This window comes from Cynocephalus volans, chromosome 6, assembly GCF_027409185.1.
Source record: "Cynocephalus volans isolate mCynVol1 chromosome 6, mCynVol1.pri, whole genome shotgun sequence".
Classification (NCBI taxonomy): Eukaryota; Metazoa; Chordata; class Mammalia; order Dermoptera; family Cynocephalidae; genus Cynocephalus; species Cynocephalus volans.
The window spans coordinates 120,677,559-120,693,783 of NC_084465.1; the positions used below are offsets into that span (position 1 = coordinate 120,677,559).

A 16,225-nucleotide genomic window follows, 5' to 3' on the forward strand; every position below is an offset into this window, starting at 1 on the left:
GATTGAAACAGACGCAAATCTCCCAAACTCATCTAGGAAGCAAACATCATCCTGATACCAAAAGCAGGTAAAGATACAACCAAAAAAGAAAACTACAGGCCGATATCCTTGATGAATATACATGCAAAAATCCTCCCTAAAATACTAGCAAACAGAATACAGCATCTCATACGTAAAATTATTCACCACTATCAAGTGGGATTCATCCCAGGGATGCAAGGTTGGTTCAACAGATGCAAATCAATAAATGTGACACATCATATTAATAAAATCAAACACAAGGACCATATGGTCATCTCTATAGATGCTGAGAAAGCATTCGATAAAATTCAACATTCATTCATGACAAAGACCCTCTATAAGTTAGGTATAGATGGAAATTATCTCAACATAATGAAAGCCATATATGATAAACCCACTGCCAATATCATCCTGAATGGTGAAAAGCTGAAAGCTTTTCCTTTAAGAACAGGAACTGGACGAGGATGCCCACTCTCACCACTCCTATTCAACATAGTGTTGGAAGTACTAGCCAGAGCAATCAGAGAAGAGAAGGAAATAAAGGGCATCCAGATTGGAAAAGATGAAGTCAAACTGCCCCTGTCTGCAGATGACATGATCCTATATATCGAACAGCCTAAAGCCTCTACAAAAAAACTCTTGGAGTTGATAAATGATTTCAGCACAGTAGCAGGATACAAACTCAACACACAAAAATCTGTAGCATTTCTATTCTCCAATAGTGAACATGCAGAAAGAGAAATCAAGAAAGCTTGCCCATTTACAATAGCCACCAAAAGAAATAAAACACTTAGGAATTGAGTTAACCGAGGATGTGAAAAATCTCTATAATGAGAACTACAAACCACTGCTGAGAGAAATTGAAGAGGACACAAGAAGATGGAAAGACATCCCATACTCTTGGATTAGAAGAATCAACATGGTGAAAATGTCTATACTACCCAAAGTGATATACAAATTCAATGCAATCCCCATCAAAATTCCAAGGACATTTTTCTCAGAAATGGAAAGAACTATCCAGATATTTATATGGAATAACAAAAGACCACACATAGCCAAAGCAATTCTGAGCAAAAAAAATAAAGCTGGAGGCATAACACTACCTGACTTTAAACTATACTACAAAGCTAGAATAACCAAAACAGCATGGTACTGACATAAAAACAGACACACTGATCAATGGAATAGAATAGAGATTCCAGAAATCAACCCACACACCTACAGCCATCTGATCTTTGACACAGGCACCAAGCCTATACACTGGGGAAGAGATTGCCTCTTTAGCAAATGGTGCTGGGATAACTTGATATTCATATGCAGGAGAATGAAACTAGACCCATGCCTCTCACCTTATACCAAAATCAACTCAAAATGGATTAAAGAATTAAATATACACCCTGAAACAATAAAACTTCTCGAAGAAAACATAGGAGAAACACTTCAGGAAGTAGGACTGGGCACAGACTTCATGAATATAACCCCAAGAGCATGAGCAACCAAAGGGAAAATAAACAAATGGGATTATATCAAACTAAAAAGCTTCTGCACAGCAAAAGAAACAATTAACAGAGTTAAAAGACAACCAACAGAGTGGGAGAAAATATTTGCAAAATACACATCTGACAAAGGATTAATATCCAGAATATACAAGGAACTGAAACAACTTTACAACAAAAAAACAAGGCAAAAGAGCTAAATGGACATTTCTCAAGGGAAGATATATGAATGGCCACCAGACACATGAAAAAATGTTTAACATCACTCAGCATTCGGGAAATGCAAATCAAAACCACACTGAGATACCATCTCTCCCCAGTTAGGATGGCTAATATCCAACAGACTGTGAATGATAAATGGTGGCGAGGTGTGGAGAAAAAGGAACTCTAATACATTGTTGGTGGGACTGCAAAATGGTGCAGCCTCTATGGAAAATGGTATGGAGGTTCCTCAAACGAGTGCAGATAGATCTACCATACGACCCAGCTATCCCACTGCTGGGAATATACCCAGAGGAATGGAAATCATCAAGTCGAAGGTATACCTGTTCCCCAATGTTCATTGCAGCACTCTTTACAATAGCCAAGAGTTGGAACCAGCCCAAATGTCCATCATCGGATTAGTGGATACAGAAAATGTGGTACATCTACACAATGGAATACTACTCAGCTATAAAAAAGAATGAAATACTGCCATTTGCAACGACATGGATGGACCTAGAGAAGATTATATTAAGTGAAACAAGTCAGGTACAGAAAGAGAAATATCACATGTTCTCACTTATTTGTGGGAGCTAAAAATAAATAAATAAATACACGAAAAAAAAACGGGGGGTGGAGGGAAGAAGACATAACAATTACAATTCCTTGAAATTGATTCGACAAGCAAACAGAAAGGACATTGTTAGGAGGGAGGAGGGAGAGGGAGGAGGGAGGGAGGTTTCAGTAATGGGCCACAATAATCAACCACATTGTATATCGACAAAATAAAGTAAAATATTTTTTTAAAAAAAGAACTTACGGCAAGCAATTACAAAGTTAGAGAGAAGAATCTGAAGTCTTCAATAAACTAATTCATCTGCCAGAGAACCAGTCTCTGGATACATGAAAAAATAAAATATAATAAAGATTGGCATCTGGCCTAGCCTAGGAAGACAGTTACAATTGTTCCATTCACGGTATAGCTTGTTCATGGGAACAGAGACTTGGGGAGACAGAAACCTTGGGCTATCAGAAGGAAACACAATGTTACACTCTGGGTACTGCTTGCTCAGCCTGCTGGTGAGAACAGAGACTTAGGGAGATAGAAACTTAGAGGAATGAAACTGAAGAGTGGGGTCTTTCTAAAAGTCACGTTTTCAGTTCCAGAGACCTAACAACATGCAAATAATTTTATACTGTTGTACATGTAGTTTAAAGACCTTACAGCCGTATAGTCTCAATTTCCCCTTCCCATACTTTGCACTATTGTGTTCAGTTTGTTACTGTTACATGTGCCATAAACACATCTTAGATTCTTTTATTTTTCTGTAATGCAGTCAATTATCTTAAATAACAATAAAAAGCTTTAAAACTTAAAAAAAATGTCACTTTCTTCTTAAGACTCTTCATTTTAGAAAAGACTACAGTAAAAATAAGTGTAAGGTAAGAGAACAGGCTATAAGTTTCTTGGAAGTATCATTAATCCAAAATTTCTACTTCTGGTTTGTTTAGGAATATTTGTCTTTTGTTCCTTTCTCCTAACATGATTAAATGAATGCCTAAAATACTCCATTTAATTAAGAGTTCAATTTAGTTTTCTTCTAATTAATATCTGCATTTGAAATGATCTGCATTTATCAACTTCATAGCCACAGTTCAATTATATCACCATGTTAAGTCAAAGTGATTCATAACTTATTTCTGTGGTGCTGTTGGTTACCTTACATATAAGTAAAAACTATGACTTTTTGTTGCTCTATTTGATCTTTAGCTAGGTGTGTTTTATGTAAATGTTGAGATAATTTTTACTGAGTGAAAAAAAGATGTTTGAAAAAAATAGGACAATAATTTTATTTTGAGAGAAGCCATTAACCTCTTTTTTCCCGTTGGCCAAGTCTACAATGTACATTGTAATATCAATTAAACAAATGAATATTTATCAATCAAAAAAATAATAAAATAAAAATGGGGGCAAAAGACCTGAATAAACATTTTTTCTAAGGAAGATATACAAATGCCCAGCAGGCATATGAAAAGGTGCTCAGTATTACTAATCATCAGGGAAATGCAAATCAAAACAAGAAGATACCACCTCACTCTGTTAGGATGGCTATTATCAAAAGGACAAGAGATAAAAAGTGTTGGCGAGTATGTGGAAAAAGGAAGCTTGTGTACATTGTTGGTGGAGATGCAGTTTCATTCAGCCATTACAGAAAACAGTATGTAGGTTTCTCAAAAATTAAAAACTGCACCACCATATGATCCAAAATAGTCTGCTTGATTATTTTGTCTTTATGGCCAGAGCTTTTTGGTGTCATTTTTCAGAAAATCATTGCCATGGCCAATGTAAAGGAGCTTTCACCCTGTTTTCTTGTGGGAGTTTTAGGGATTCATGTCTTCAGTTTAAGTCTTTAATTCATTTTGAGTCCATTTTTATGTATGGTGTAAGAAAAGGGTCCAATTTCATTCTTTTTCATGTGGATATTCCTTTTGTGGGTGCATACGCAAAGGAAATGAAATCAGTACCTTAAAAAGACAACTGTGCTCCCATGTTCACTTCAGCAATTATTCCCAATAGCCAAAATATATAAGCAACTTAAGTGTCCACTGGTGGGTGGATGTTAAAGAAATATTGTATTATCTTTTAATTCTATTTTTTCCATGAACTTTTTGGAGTACCCTCATGTTATCTAAAGATCTAAATGATGGGGGAAAAATCCCATGTTGATGGATCAGAAACCTTAATGTTGTGAAGATGGTCTATTCCCCTAATCAATCTACAGATTCAACACAATCTTGGAAACCCAGTGGATTTCTTTGTAGAAATTGACAAGATGATTCTAAAATTCATGTTGAATTATAAGTGACTCATAATAGCCAAAACAGTATTGAAAAAGTAGAACAAAGTGGAAGGACTCATACTTGCCAATTTTGAAACCTACTGCAAAGCAGTGATAATGAAGACGGTGTGGTGCTGGTACAAGGAGAGCCATGCAGACCAATGGCTTCTTCAACTAGGGCGCCGAGGCAGCTGGATATTCAAATGCAGAAGAATGGAGTTGAATGCTTTCTTTATATATTATTTAAAAAATACAAATTGGACCAAAAAACTAAACATAAGAGCTAAAGCTATAAAACTCTTAGAAGAAAACAAAGGGTAAATCTTCACGATATTGGATTTGGCAAAGGATTCTCAGACAGGATGCAAAAGCATGGACAGCAAAAGAGGGGAAAAAAGATACTTTGATTTTATCAAAATTAAAAACATTTGTGCTTCAAAAGACACCATCAAGAATGTGAGACAGCCCATGAATGGGAGGAAATATTTGCAAATTATATATCTGATAAGGGCCTTGTATCTGGAATATATAAAGTACTCTTATCAACTCAATCATGAAAAAGACAAAATAGCTAATTAAAAATGGGCAAAAAAATCTGAGTACATATTTCTCTAAAGATGATTTTTAATTGGCCATTAAAGCACAAGGAAAGATGCTCAACATCGTTAGTCATCAGGGGTATGCAAATAAAAGCTGTAATGAGATATCGCTTCACACCCACTAGAACGACTAGAAACAAAAAGTCAGATATCGGGTGAGGAGAAACTGGAACCCTCAAACATTGCTAGTGGAAATGTAAAATGATACATCTGCTTTGGAAAACAGTAGCAGTTTCTCAATCAATTAAACATAGAGTTACCACCTGACCCAGGAAGTAAAATGGTGGCTCCTTAGAGGACGGGGAATGGTGGGGGAGTGACAGCTAAAGGGTACAGGGTTTGTTTTTGAGGTGATGAAAAGGCTCTAAAATTGACTGTGACGATGGTTGCACATATCTGTGAATGCTAAAACACCACACCACTGAATTGTACACTTTAAAGAATGTACACTTTAAAGAGTGAGTTGTATGGTGTGTGAGTTACATCTTAATAAAGTTGTTTTAAAAAAAGCAAATTTCACATTGGTGAAAACTGACACTTGCTTATTCATAAAGTGTAGGATTTGAGAAATAAGACCTTATTCCTACTCTCTTCATGTCTGGAACCTAGATATGTCCTTTCCTCCCTCTGATGCTGTCTTGGAAGTCTTCCCGTCTGTTCTTCAGATGTGGTTGGTCTTCACCCATTGCATTTCTATATAAATTTTAGAATAGGCTTGTAAGTTTTCATAAAAATTTTGTTTAGATTTTTATTAGGATTGCATTGATTCTACATGTCAATTTTTACAGCAGCAAAGACATCTTTACATATTAGACTTCTTTAAATCCTTGAGCATGTGACATCATTCCATGTAAAACATTTATTTCTCTCAATAACTATTTATATTTTTCTGTATAGAGGCTGTCAAAGACTTTAATTTCTTGTTTCTACTATAACTATTTTAATTTCTAACAAAAAACTTCAATCATTTAAGTCACCTGTGTGTGCATGATTTTGTATATATTTTCATATTTCATATAGATTAAATTGTGAATGAGAAAAGTAATTACAAATATACAGTAGTTTTATTCTATGACTTCAGGTTATTTTCCATATAAATGAATTAACCACTTATAATTTCTCTTTATTTTTTTCAAAGAAAAATCAATAGATTTCAAAACATAATCGAGGGTTCCCCTGTTTCATTTACCTCAACATACAGCTATTTTAATGATTAAATATTATTTATAATGTGATACAGCTTTTATAATACACTTAAGAATTTTTGTGTACCCCAAATATCCATTAGATTATTTGTGATGTCAATAACGTTGAAATTTACAATATGTGACAGGATTATGGTATGCGTAACACAGATAGAAGTGATCATTAGACATTTTGCATTTATGTGGATAGTAGATAACTTAGACTTCTTTCTCTACAGTTCGAGGCTTTTCTTCAGAAAAAGATTTTGAGAAGTACATTAGGGATGAAAATAAGTCTGTTCGTGTGCTGGCTGCGATCGTATTTGATCATAACTTCAAACAAAGCAATGATCCTTTGCCGCTTCAGGTGAGAAAGTTTTATCCAAAGACGTGCTCATTATATTTTTACATTTTAGGGCTTTAATAAGATATAGGTAGCATCCCCATTTTATAAATGAGATAAACTATAACTTGCCCAGATCATAACTGCTAGTTTATAACAGAGCAGGGATTTGAATCTAGCACCAACTTCCTTTACTACCTGTGCTTTTAACCATTACGTTATCCTTATGAGGAGAAAACTATCTGCCACCCTAAGATTTTATATTGACAGAAAATGGAATGATAGGAATGTTAACTAGAAAAGATTTTAACTTTGCCAGTCTTTCTGGCCAGGCAGATGCTTCCAGCCCTGCAAATAGTGATTGAGAAAATGAGAATATAGCCAGGTAAAAGATTCAGAGTAAAAGCAGATACATATGCACTAGCAGAGATTCTAACGTAAAACTTCTTGTTTGAGTGAATTACTTAATTTCTGTTCTGAATCTCTAGTAACAGCTCTCAGGCTCAGCCAGGTTGTATTAGAATTAGGACAATGACAGACGCTGAAGAGATTATGATATTCGTCAGCAAGAATAGGAAAGGACAGTGCTTTGAACTTGGTGACTTGGTGTGTTTCTTTACCAGATCTTATAGATGTGCTGCCTAGTGTTGAAGGAAATAATCAAATTATAGCATCTTTGCATAGAGCCAAATCACGCATTTAGGATACAGGTGTTTGCCTATGGAAGGAAAGAGAAAGGAGAGTAACTGACAGGACAGTTGGTGCTCTTTTTTCCTGTCCCATACACCCTCCTCATTCTTTCTATAAGTGTCTGCTTTACTCTTATTACTGTGTTAAAAGTATGAAGGATCTTCCAAAAGTTCATGGAAAGATTCGTATTCTCTTTTAATTCTATGTTTCCGTGGATTTCTTGAGGTGCCCTCACATATGCTGATGCTGATTCATTGGTTCACTGGTGTACATAAAGCCTCTGGCTCAAATATCACATAATTTTGGTGCAGTTACAAGGTTTGTTTTTGTTGTTGATCCACTGTGCCTAGCATTTGGAATGTTTCCCTGACAATTTTTCCCACAGTTTATTTGCCAGGTACCTGTTCTCTTCTTCCACAATTTACTGAACAAATTTCTAGTCTATGTTTTCTGACTTCGTGGATGGTATAGTCCTCTTATAACCACCAGCTCCTCTATAGCTTGGTTGATTTTCCTGGACAGGACTAGTTGAGCAACACAGGTGCCACAATGACCCATAAGAACACGGAAAAGATCATGTCACCATCCTGCATAAAAGACTCCAGGGGTTCCCCGTTACCAACAGAAGGTCCTCTGCGTGGGGTACGAGGCCCTCAGTGACCTGTTTTCTGCATGTCTCTCCAGCCTCCTTCTGCCTCTGCATTGTCTGATTCTATGTTCTGGCAATAATGAGCCACAAGCAGTTCCCTGCAGCACTGAGTTATCTCTCACCTTTCTGCTTTGGATCACATTATCCTGTCCTTTGGTGCTCCCCCTCTCCCTCTCTTCCTTGGGTAACTTATTAATTCTTTAAAATTCTTGGCTATGACTGCTTATATAAAGTCTCCTTCCTCTTCCCTCTTCTTTAAAAAAAAAAAGTAATGTCATTTAATTTTTTAAAAATTTATTTATTTTTTAATTGTCACATACCGTACATGTTTATGGGGTACAGAGTTCTATTTCAGTATGTCCATACAATGTGTGATGATCAGATTGGAGTAATTAGCATGTTCATCATAAAAAAATTATTTCTTTTTGATGAGAGCATTTGATCTCCTCTCTTCTAGCCATTTGAGAACATACAATAAGTTAATTATAGATGCCTACACTACAGTAGACCACCAGGACACTTATTTTTCCTATTTAGCTGTATCTGTTAACCAGACTCTTCTTATCCCCCCTCCTTCTACTTCCCGGCCTCTAGTAACCACAATTCTGCTATTTTCTATGAGCTCAACTTTTTTTAGCTCCCACATATGAATGAAAACGTGGTATTTGTCTTTCTGGGCGTGACTTACTTCACTTAGCATAATGTCTTCCAAGCTCATCCATGATGCTGCTAATGACAGGATTTCACTCTTTTTTTATGGCTGAGTAGTACTCCGTTGTGTACATATACCACATTTTGTTTATCTGTTCATCTGTTGATGGACACCTAGGTTGATTCCATATCTTGGCTATTGTAAATAGCGCTGCACTAAACATGAGGTGCAGATATATCTTTGGTATGCTCATTTCCTTCCCTTTGGGTAAATACCCAGACGTGGGATTGCTGGATCATATGGTCATTCTGTTTTTACTTTTTTGAGAAACTTCCAGACTGTTTTCCATAATGGCTGTACTAATTTACATTCCTACCAACAGTTTCCTTTTTCCTGTATCCTCACCAGCGTTTGTTAATTTTGTCTTTTTGATGATAGCCATTTGAGCTGGGGTGAGATGATATCTTATTATGGTTTTGATTTGCACTTCCCTGATGATTAGAGATGTTGAGGAGCTTTTCCACATACCTGTTTGCCATTTGTATGTTGTCTTTTCACAAAGGTCATTTGCCCAATTTTTAATTGGATTATTATTATTATTTGCTGTTGAGTTGTTTAAGTTCCTCATATATTCTGGATACTAATCCCTTGTCGGAAGAGTAGTTTGCAAATATTTTTTTCCAATTCTGCTGGTGGCCTGTTCACTCATTTGAGTGTTTCTTTTACTGTATAGAATCTTTTTAGTTTGATGTTATTTCATTTGTCTGTTTTTGCTTTTCTTGCAGGTGCTTTAGAAGTCTTCTTCATAAAATTTTTCCTTAGACCAATGTCTTAAAGTGTTTTCCCTGTTTTCTTCTAGTAGTTTTATAGCTTCAGGTCTTATATTTAAGGCTTTAATCCATTTGTGTTGATTTTGGTATATGTATTCTGCATATGGATATCCAGTTTTCCCAGCACCATTTATTGAAGAGGCTGCTCTTTCCACAATGTATGTTGTTGGTAGCAGTGTCAAACATCAGTTGGCTGTAGATACATGGATTTATTTTTTGGTTTACTCTTCTGTTTCATTGGTTCATGACTTTTTGTAGGACAGTACCATACTATTTTGATTACTATAGCTTTGTAGTATTTTGAAGTCAGGTAGTGTAATACCTCCAGCCTTCTTCTTTTTGCCCAGGATTGCTTTGGCTATTCAGGGTCTTTTGTGGTTCCATAGAAATTTTAGAATCTTTTTTTCTATTTCTGTGAAGACTGTCACTGGTATTTTGACAGGGATTGCTTTTAATCTGTAGATTGCTTTCAGTAATATGGTCATTTTGGCAATATTAATTCTTCCAATCCATGAATATGGGATGTCTTTCCATATTTTGTGTCCTCTTTAATTTCTTTCATCAGTGTTTTATAGTTTTCACTGTAGAGAACTTTCACCTCCTTGGTTAGATTTATTCTTAAGTATTTTATGTCTTTGGAAGCTATTGTACATGGGATTGCTTTTTCAGCTAGTATGCTGTTGGTATATAGAAACACTACTTGTTTTTATATGTTGATTTTGTATCTTTACTGAATTTGTTTATCAGTTCTAAGAGTTTTCTTGGTGGATTCTTTCCTTAGATTTCTCTTTATATAAGATCATGTCATCTGCCAACAGGAACAATTGGCTTGCTCCTTTTCAATTTGGATGTCCTTTATTTCTTTCTCTTGCCTAATTGCTCTGGTTAGGACTTGCTGTAGGTGGTTTTCTGTAGTGATAAAATATAATGTTTTTCTGTTTCTCATGTATATATCTGCTCTATCATTGAGTTTTATGCTTTTGTGTGTTTTTATGATTCTTGTTATTGTCCTTTTCCTTCCAGATGTAGAATTCCCTTACGGATTTATTGTAGAGCCACTTTAATGGTCATGAATTCTCTTAGTTTTTGAAGAAGGATTGCTTTGCTGGTTATAGTATTCTTCTGTGTCAGTTTTTTTTTTCTTTTAGAACTTTGAATATATCATCCTATTCTCTACTGGCCTTTAAGGTTTTTGCAGAGAAATCTACTGTTAGTCTGATGGGGATTCCCGTATAGGTCACTCGATGCTTTTCTCTTGTTCTTTTTAGAATTCTCTCTTTGTCTTTGATTTTTGACAATTTATCTATAATGTGCCTTGGATAGGACCTTTTTGGGTTAAATCTCTTTGGGGATCTTTGAGTTTCTTGGATCTGGAAATTCATATCACTCCTAAAACATGGGAAGCTTTCAGCTATTATTTTGTTAAACAGGTAGGTTTTCAATGCCTTTTCCCTTCTTCCCCTTTTCTTGGACACTCATAATGTAAATGCTTGTATGCTTAATGTGTGATAAATCTTGCAGCCTTTTCCTCCTTTGTTTTTTGTTTTTTGACTCGATTATTTCAAACAAACTGTTTTCCATTTAGAAATTATTTCTTCTGCTTAATATAGCCTGTTGCTTAAGCTCTTGGTTGTGTTTTTTAATTTCATTTAATAAACATTTAGTTCCAAGATTTCTGCTTTTTTAAAAAATCTTTTTGTCGAATCAGATCAAAAATTGTTTTTGATCAAAAATTGTTTTTCTGATTTTGTTGAATGTTCTGTTTGTATTTTCTTGCATCTTATTGAATTTTCATATGATTATTATTAGGAACTTCTTTTCAGGCATCTATCAGATTTCCTTTCTTTCAGGTCTAGTACTGAAGAATTATTGTATTCCTTTAGGAGTGTCATGTTTCCTTGTTTTTTCATGTTTCTTGTATTTCTCTGTTGATGTCTGGGCATCTGGTGGGACAGTAACTTTTTCTAATTTTCTATAGTATCTTTTGAAGGGAGGGACTCTTTCCTGTAGATGTGTTCTATAGTGTCAGTTGGGTACAGTGTTTTAGGTTTGGGTCTGGGTGAGTGCAGCAGTATCATGTCTGTGTTATTTCTTCAACTGTATTCAGCATCAAAATTGTCTATGAGTATCTCCGTGGCCTAGGTGCTTGGGCATTCAGTAGCTTCTTGCTGAAGTAGGTGACACTGAGTGGGGTTGCTGGAGCTACAGTGGAACATCGAGCCTCTAGGAGATGCACTAGTATGTTTAGTGACTCCTTAGCTGAAGTGGGTGATCCTGGACAGGGTTGCTGGTGTCACCATTGGAACATTGGGGTTCTAGGAGGTGTGCTGTGGCAATCAGGTGTTCTTCTGCTAAAGTGGGCAGGGTTTCTAAGGAAAAGGGCAGGACCACAGATCCGTGAGAGAAGCACTGTGGCACTCTGCCCTTCCTTAGCTTGAGTGGCCAGCCATGGGTGTAGGTTGCTGGGGCTGTGGCCTGGACTTGAACTCCTAGGAGAGGCGCTGGTATATTCTGAAGCTCCTCAGCTGGAATAGGCAACACTGGGTAAAATCACTGGGGTTGTAGATGAAATTTTGTTCCACCAGGAGAAATGATAGAGTGCACTCCAGCTCTTCAGCTGGAGTGAGTGACCCTGGGCACACTTGCTGGTGCTGTGGCTGGGATCCTGTGTCCCTTTGAGAATACTGGGGTACACTGTAGTTCCTCAGCTCTAATCGTTGACCTTGGGCAGCATTTTCTGGGGATATGGCTAGGTCCTCAAACTTTGAGAGAGATGCTGCAGTGCTCTTCAGCTCCTCAGTTAGAGAGGAAGACTCTCGTTGAGGTTGCTGGGGCTGTGGGTGGCAACCTGCACCCCAGGAGAGGCACTGGGTCACTCTGCAGCTCATCAGCTTGTGTGGATAACTCAGAGTGAGGTCCCTGGGGTCATGTTCCCTTCCTTCTTCTCTGCTCCCATAACATGCTGTGAGTTCCTTGAGGTCAAAGATTGTGTGTTAATATTTACACATGCTTTAGCTACTTAAACATTGTCTTAAATTATTGAAATTGTGAATGTTTACCTAGACTTAGTGCACCTACCTGCTCCTTTTGATCTTATTAGTTTCTCTCTTCTGACTCTACTGACCTTTGGTAACTCTTATTCTGCTATCTTATGAAAATACTCGGGTCCAGCATGACTTTCTCTGAAGTTTGCTCATCTTTCTAGATATATCATTATCTTTTTTATTTAATACTTAAATCTGCAAACTTCCACATTTAAATGTTATCACAACTACTCTTACTACATTTTTTTTTCCATTTTGTGATATTCACTTTTTGAAGAAGGAAATATTTTTGCTCTACCATAATTAGGTGATATAATGGAAAAGTAAATTAATAGACTTTTTTTGTTGTTTTTATTTTTTATTGTGCATTGACAAATTATAGTTGTATATATTTATGGGGTACAAAGTGATGTTATGATTTATGAATACAATATGGAATAATTAAATCAAGTTAATTATCAATCACCTGAAATATTTATCATGTTTTTGTGGTAAAAACATTTGAAATTTACTCTCTTAATGATTTTGAGATATTTCCTTCTTTAAAACATGAATACACAATTATTAACTATATTCACGACACTGTGCAATAAATCTAAAAAGAAAACAAAAAAAGCACTTTATTCCTTGTGTCTGAGGCTTTGTACCTTTGACTGTCATCACCCTGTTCCACTCATTCCCCAGCCTCTGTAATTGCCATTCTACTCTCTACTCCTCTAAGTTCAATTTTTTTAGATTCCACATGTAAGTGAGACAATGTGGTATTTGTCTTCTGTGCCTGGATTATTTCACTTAGCATAATGTTCTCCAAATCCATCCACATTGTTGCAAATGACAAAAAAAAAAAATTAAGCTGAACAGTATTTCATTGCTTATATATACCACATTTTTCTTTATTAACTCAGCCATGGATGGACACTTAGGTTGATTTCGTAATTTAGCTATTATTAATAGTGCTGCAGTGAACATGGGAATGCAGATACTGCTTCAACAGACTGATTTCAAATATTTTGGGTAAATACCCAGAATGGGATTGCTGGATCATATGGTAATTCTATTTTTAGTTCTTCGAAGAACCTCTGTACAGTTTTTCATAGTGACTGTACCCTTTACATTTCCACTAACGGTGTACAAGGGTTTCCTTTTCTCTACATTCTCTCCAACACTTATCTTTTGTCTTTTTCTTAATAGCCATTCTAGCAGGTAGCAACCAGCTCAGCTTTCCAGGTGGGCTATGCTGTTAACTGGTACCTCTTATCCAGCACCACTGCTGGTAGGTACACAGCACTACTGCCAAAATCTGTGTGCTGGTCACTGTGGGCTCTACCTCCTTGCTCTGTCTCTACCTGACCCCAGGTGGTAAAACCATGCCATATCTGACTGTATTCCCTGTGAGCTGAAACCAGACTGAGCTTCCTGAGAAGCATCTCAGAATGCTAGAGAAGCTGAATGTTCATCTCTGGTTGTCCTTTTCCTCTGTGGGCCCTGGGGAGTCCTCTCTGTGTGTGCTGACTTAGGGAAAGTGTGAGGGTGACAGAGGTCAAAGTGAGGCTTTTCTTTCATCCTTTGAATATGTTTTCTATTCAGTTCTATAGACCATGCAGCTGACTCAGGCTTATTCCCAAGTTATGGAGTTTTCACCAAGGTATTTTTGTTCTTGGGTAGTTGCTGGTTGATCTTTCTGTGGGGGTGAAGCCTGAGTCCTCCTATTGTGCCACCTTTCTGACATAACCTGAATAGACTTTTTGAAGTTTCACTCAGTAGGGAGTGTCACCTCTCCCAGGGTGATGGAGACACCAAGGATTACTCAGAGCCCATTTCTTCTGAGCAGTGAGAGGCCCCAAAGGGATTAATTTTCAGGAACCCTCAAGGGAGAAGTATTCCTTGGAAAAATAACCCCAAACTAAGGTTTTCTCTCAGTATTTATTCTCCAGGCAAGAAAGTTACAAAAAAGGAACATAGGTGGTTACAAAAAGAACAGTAAGGTAATTGTCATGGCAACAATCATTAGGTTTAGCTGCACCAAGGACATCTGCCCTTAGAGCCAGAAATTTTGCTGTGTTACAATTTTTTATCTACAGCAGAGACTTTAGCCTGGGGAAAGTTTTCTGTCTTTCACAAGCTTAACATTTCTATGTGCAATTCTAAAAAGTTAGGCCCTGTAAAATACATGTGCTTTAGTAATGTTAGTACCCTCCCCAAGGGAGGCCAATTATGTCTTGGAAACTCAGAAGCAAAATACCATGGAGATGAAAGAGGATAGATATAAATTTAGTCTATTTTAAATTTTGACTGTGATTACAGCATGTGAGTCTTGCTACTCGTTCCTTGTGACAGTGACACTGTTGTTTCTTATTATTTAGAATCCTGAATTGCTCACTCTGTCCACAGAATGCCATTTTAAAATTTGAATTTTATTATCCTTTTACTCATAATATTTGCTTTCCAATATTCATTAGTTAAAAATGTTGTTTGTTTTCTATTGTTCATTCTAGGTAAAATATCATCTGCGTTTTAGTATTTTTGGTGATCTAGGTCATTCACATAATGCATCTAAAAGCCAAAGAAATGTAGTATGGAATACATCTGCTCTCTTTCCAGAAGTACCTCCTTTAGGATCCAGACACACGTATGATGCAGATGGGGGAGGTTTCGGTGAGCAGATCCTTAAGCATACCTATATTATTATTTTCATTGCATGCTAGCTGTCATTACATGTGTGACTCATTCTTTCCCAACGTGAGAAAGTTCATTCATTGTGGCAGTAAATTTTTTGAATTTAATTTATATTGTAAAAATGTATGTAAAACATTATATATTTGAAAAACGTCTTTATATTACATTAAATCATTTTCCAAATTTTATGTATCTATGCATTTGTACAGTCTTAGTTGGTAAATTTTGGCTTAACAGACACATTTTTGTATATTAACATGGCTTCTATACTTATGATTCTATATTATTCTTTTGAGTTGATGTTTGGTTATGCAATAGAAATTTTAAGTTCTTCTAAAATTTTACACATTACCTTGAAGAAAAACAAAACGCCAATAAGGGCTTTGAGTTAACTAACACTCCTGAGAATTTTCTTTAGGAAATTATTCAACAGAAGACAAAATCTATGTGCAATTTACCATTATTAATAAAAACTGGAAATAATCAAAATAGTTTATAATAAGTGCATGGTGAAGAATATGATGTATCAGTTTGACAGACTATGATGCAGCTATTAAAAATAATCATTATCAGCCCTGATGAATATAGAACAATATAGACAGAATTATGCCGATGAAATCTGTACAAAAATTGGGATTGTTGTTAATTTGGAGTGGTGGGATTGTGTGGTGTCTTGTCATTTTATCAAGAACATTTTGAATATTTTTACAATCAAAAGTTAAAAGGGTGTCTGGCCTTCATCCTAGATGTAGTTTGCAGGAATGAGTCTATAGAAAATGTCATATTCTTGGTGGAAAGATTAGTTTGAAACCAAAAAGAGGAGAATTGGTCTGATAAAAATAGTTAAATGGAATGTTATTCCTGAAGGGAGGTTTTTCCTTAAAAAGAATATATTTTATAAAACAAGAAAGAAGATAATTAGGGAAATTTCAACTATTGAATGACACTGTGTATCAAATTAATATTTTAAGAAATTGGTAATGAAGAGGCACTCTTCTTT

General features: G+C 36.0%; 1 protein-coding gene across 1 annotated transcript in view; it reads left to right on the forward strand.

Moving 5' to 3' along the window:
* LOC134381045 (phospholipid-transporting ATPase ABCA3-like) overlaps window positions 1-16,225 on the forward strand; it is a 180,436-nt gene that overhangs the window by 6,776 nt on the left and 157,435 nt on the right. Inside the window, exons 3-4 of the mRNA XM_063101131.1 lie at window positions 6,581-6,708; window positions 15,045-15,204. Of these exons, the coding sequence (XP_062957201.1) occupies window positions 6,581-6,708; window positions 15,045-15,204 (288 nt within the window). The remainder of the gene's footprint in view (window positions 1-6,580; window positions 6,709-15,044; window positions 15,205-16,225) is intronic.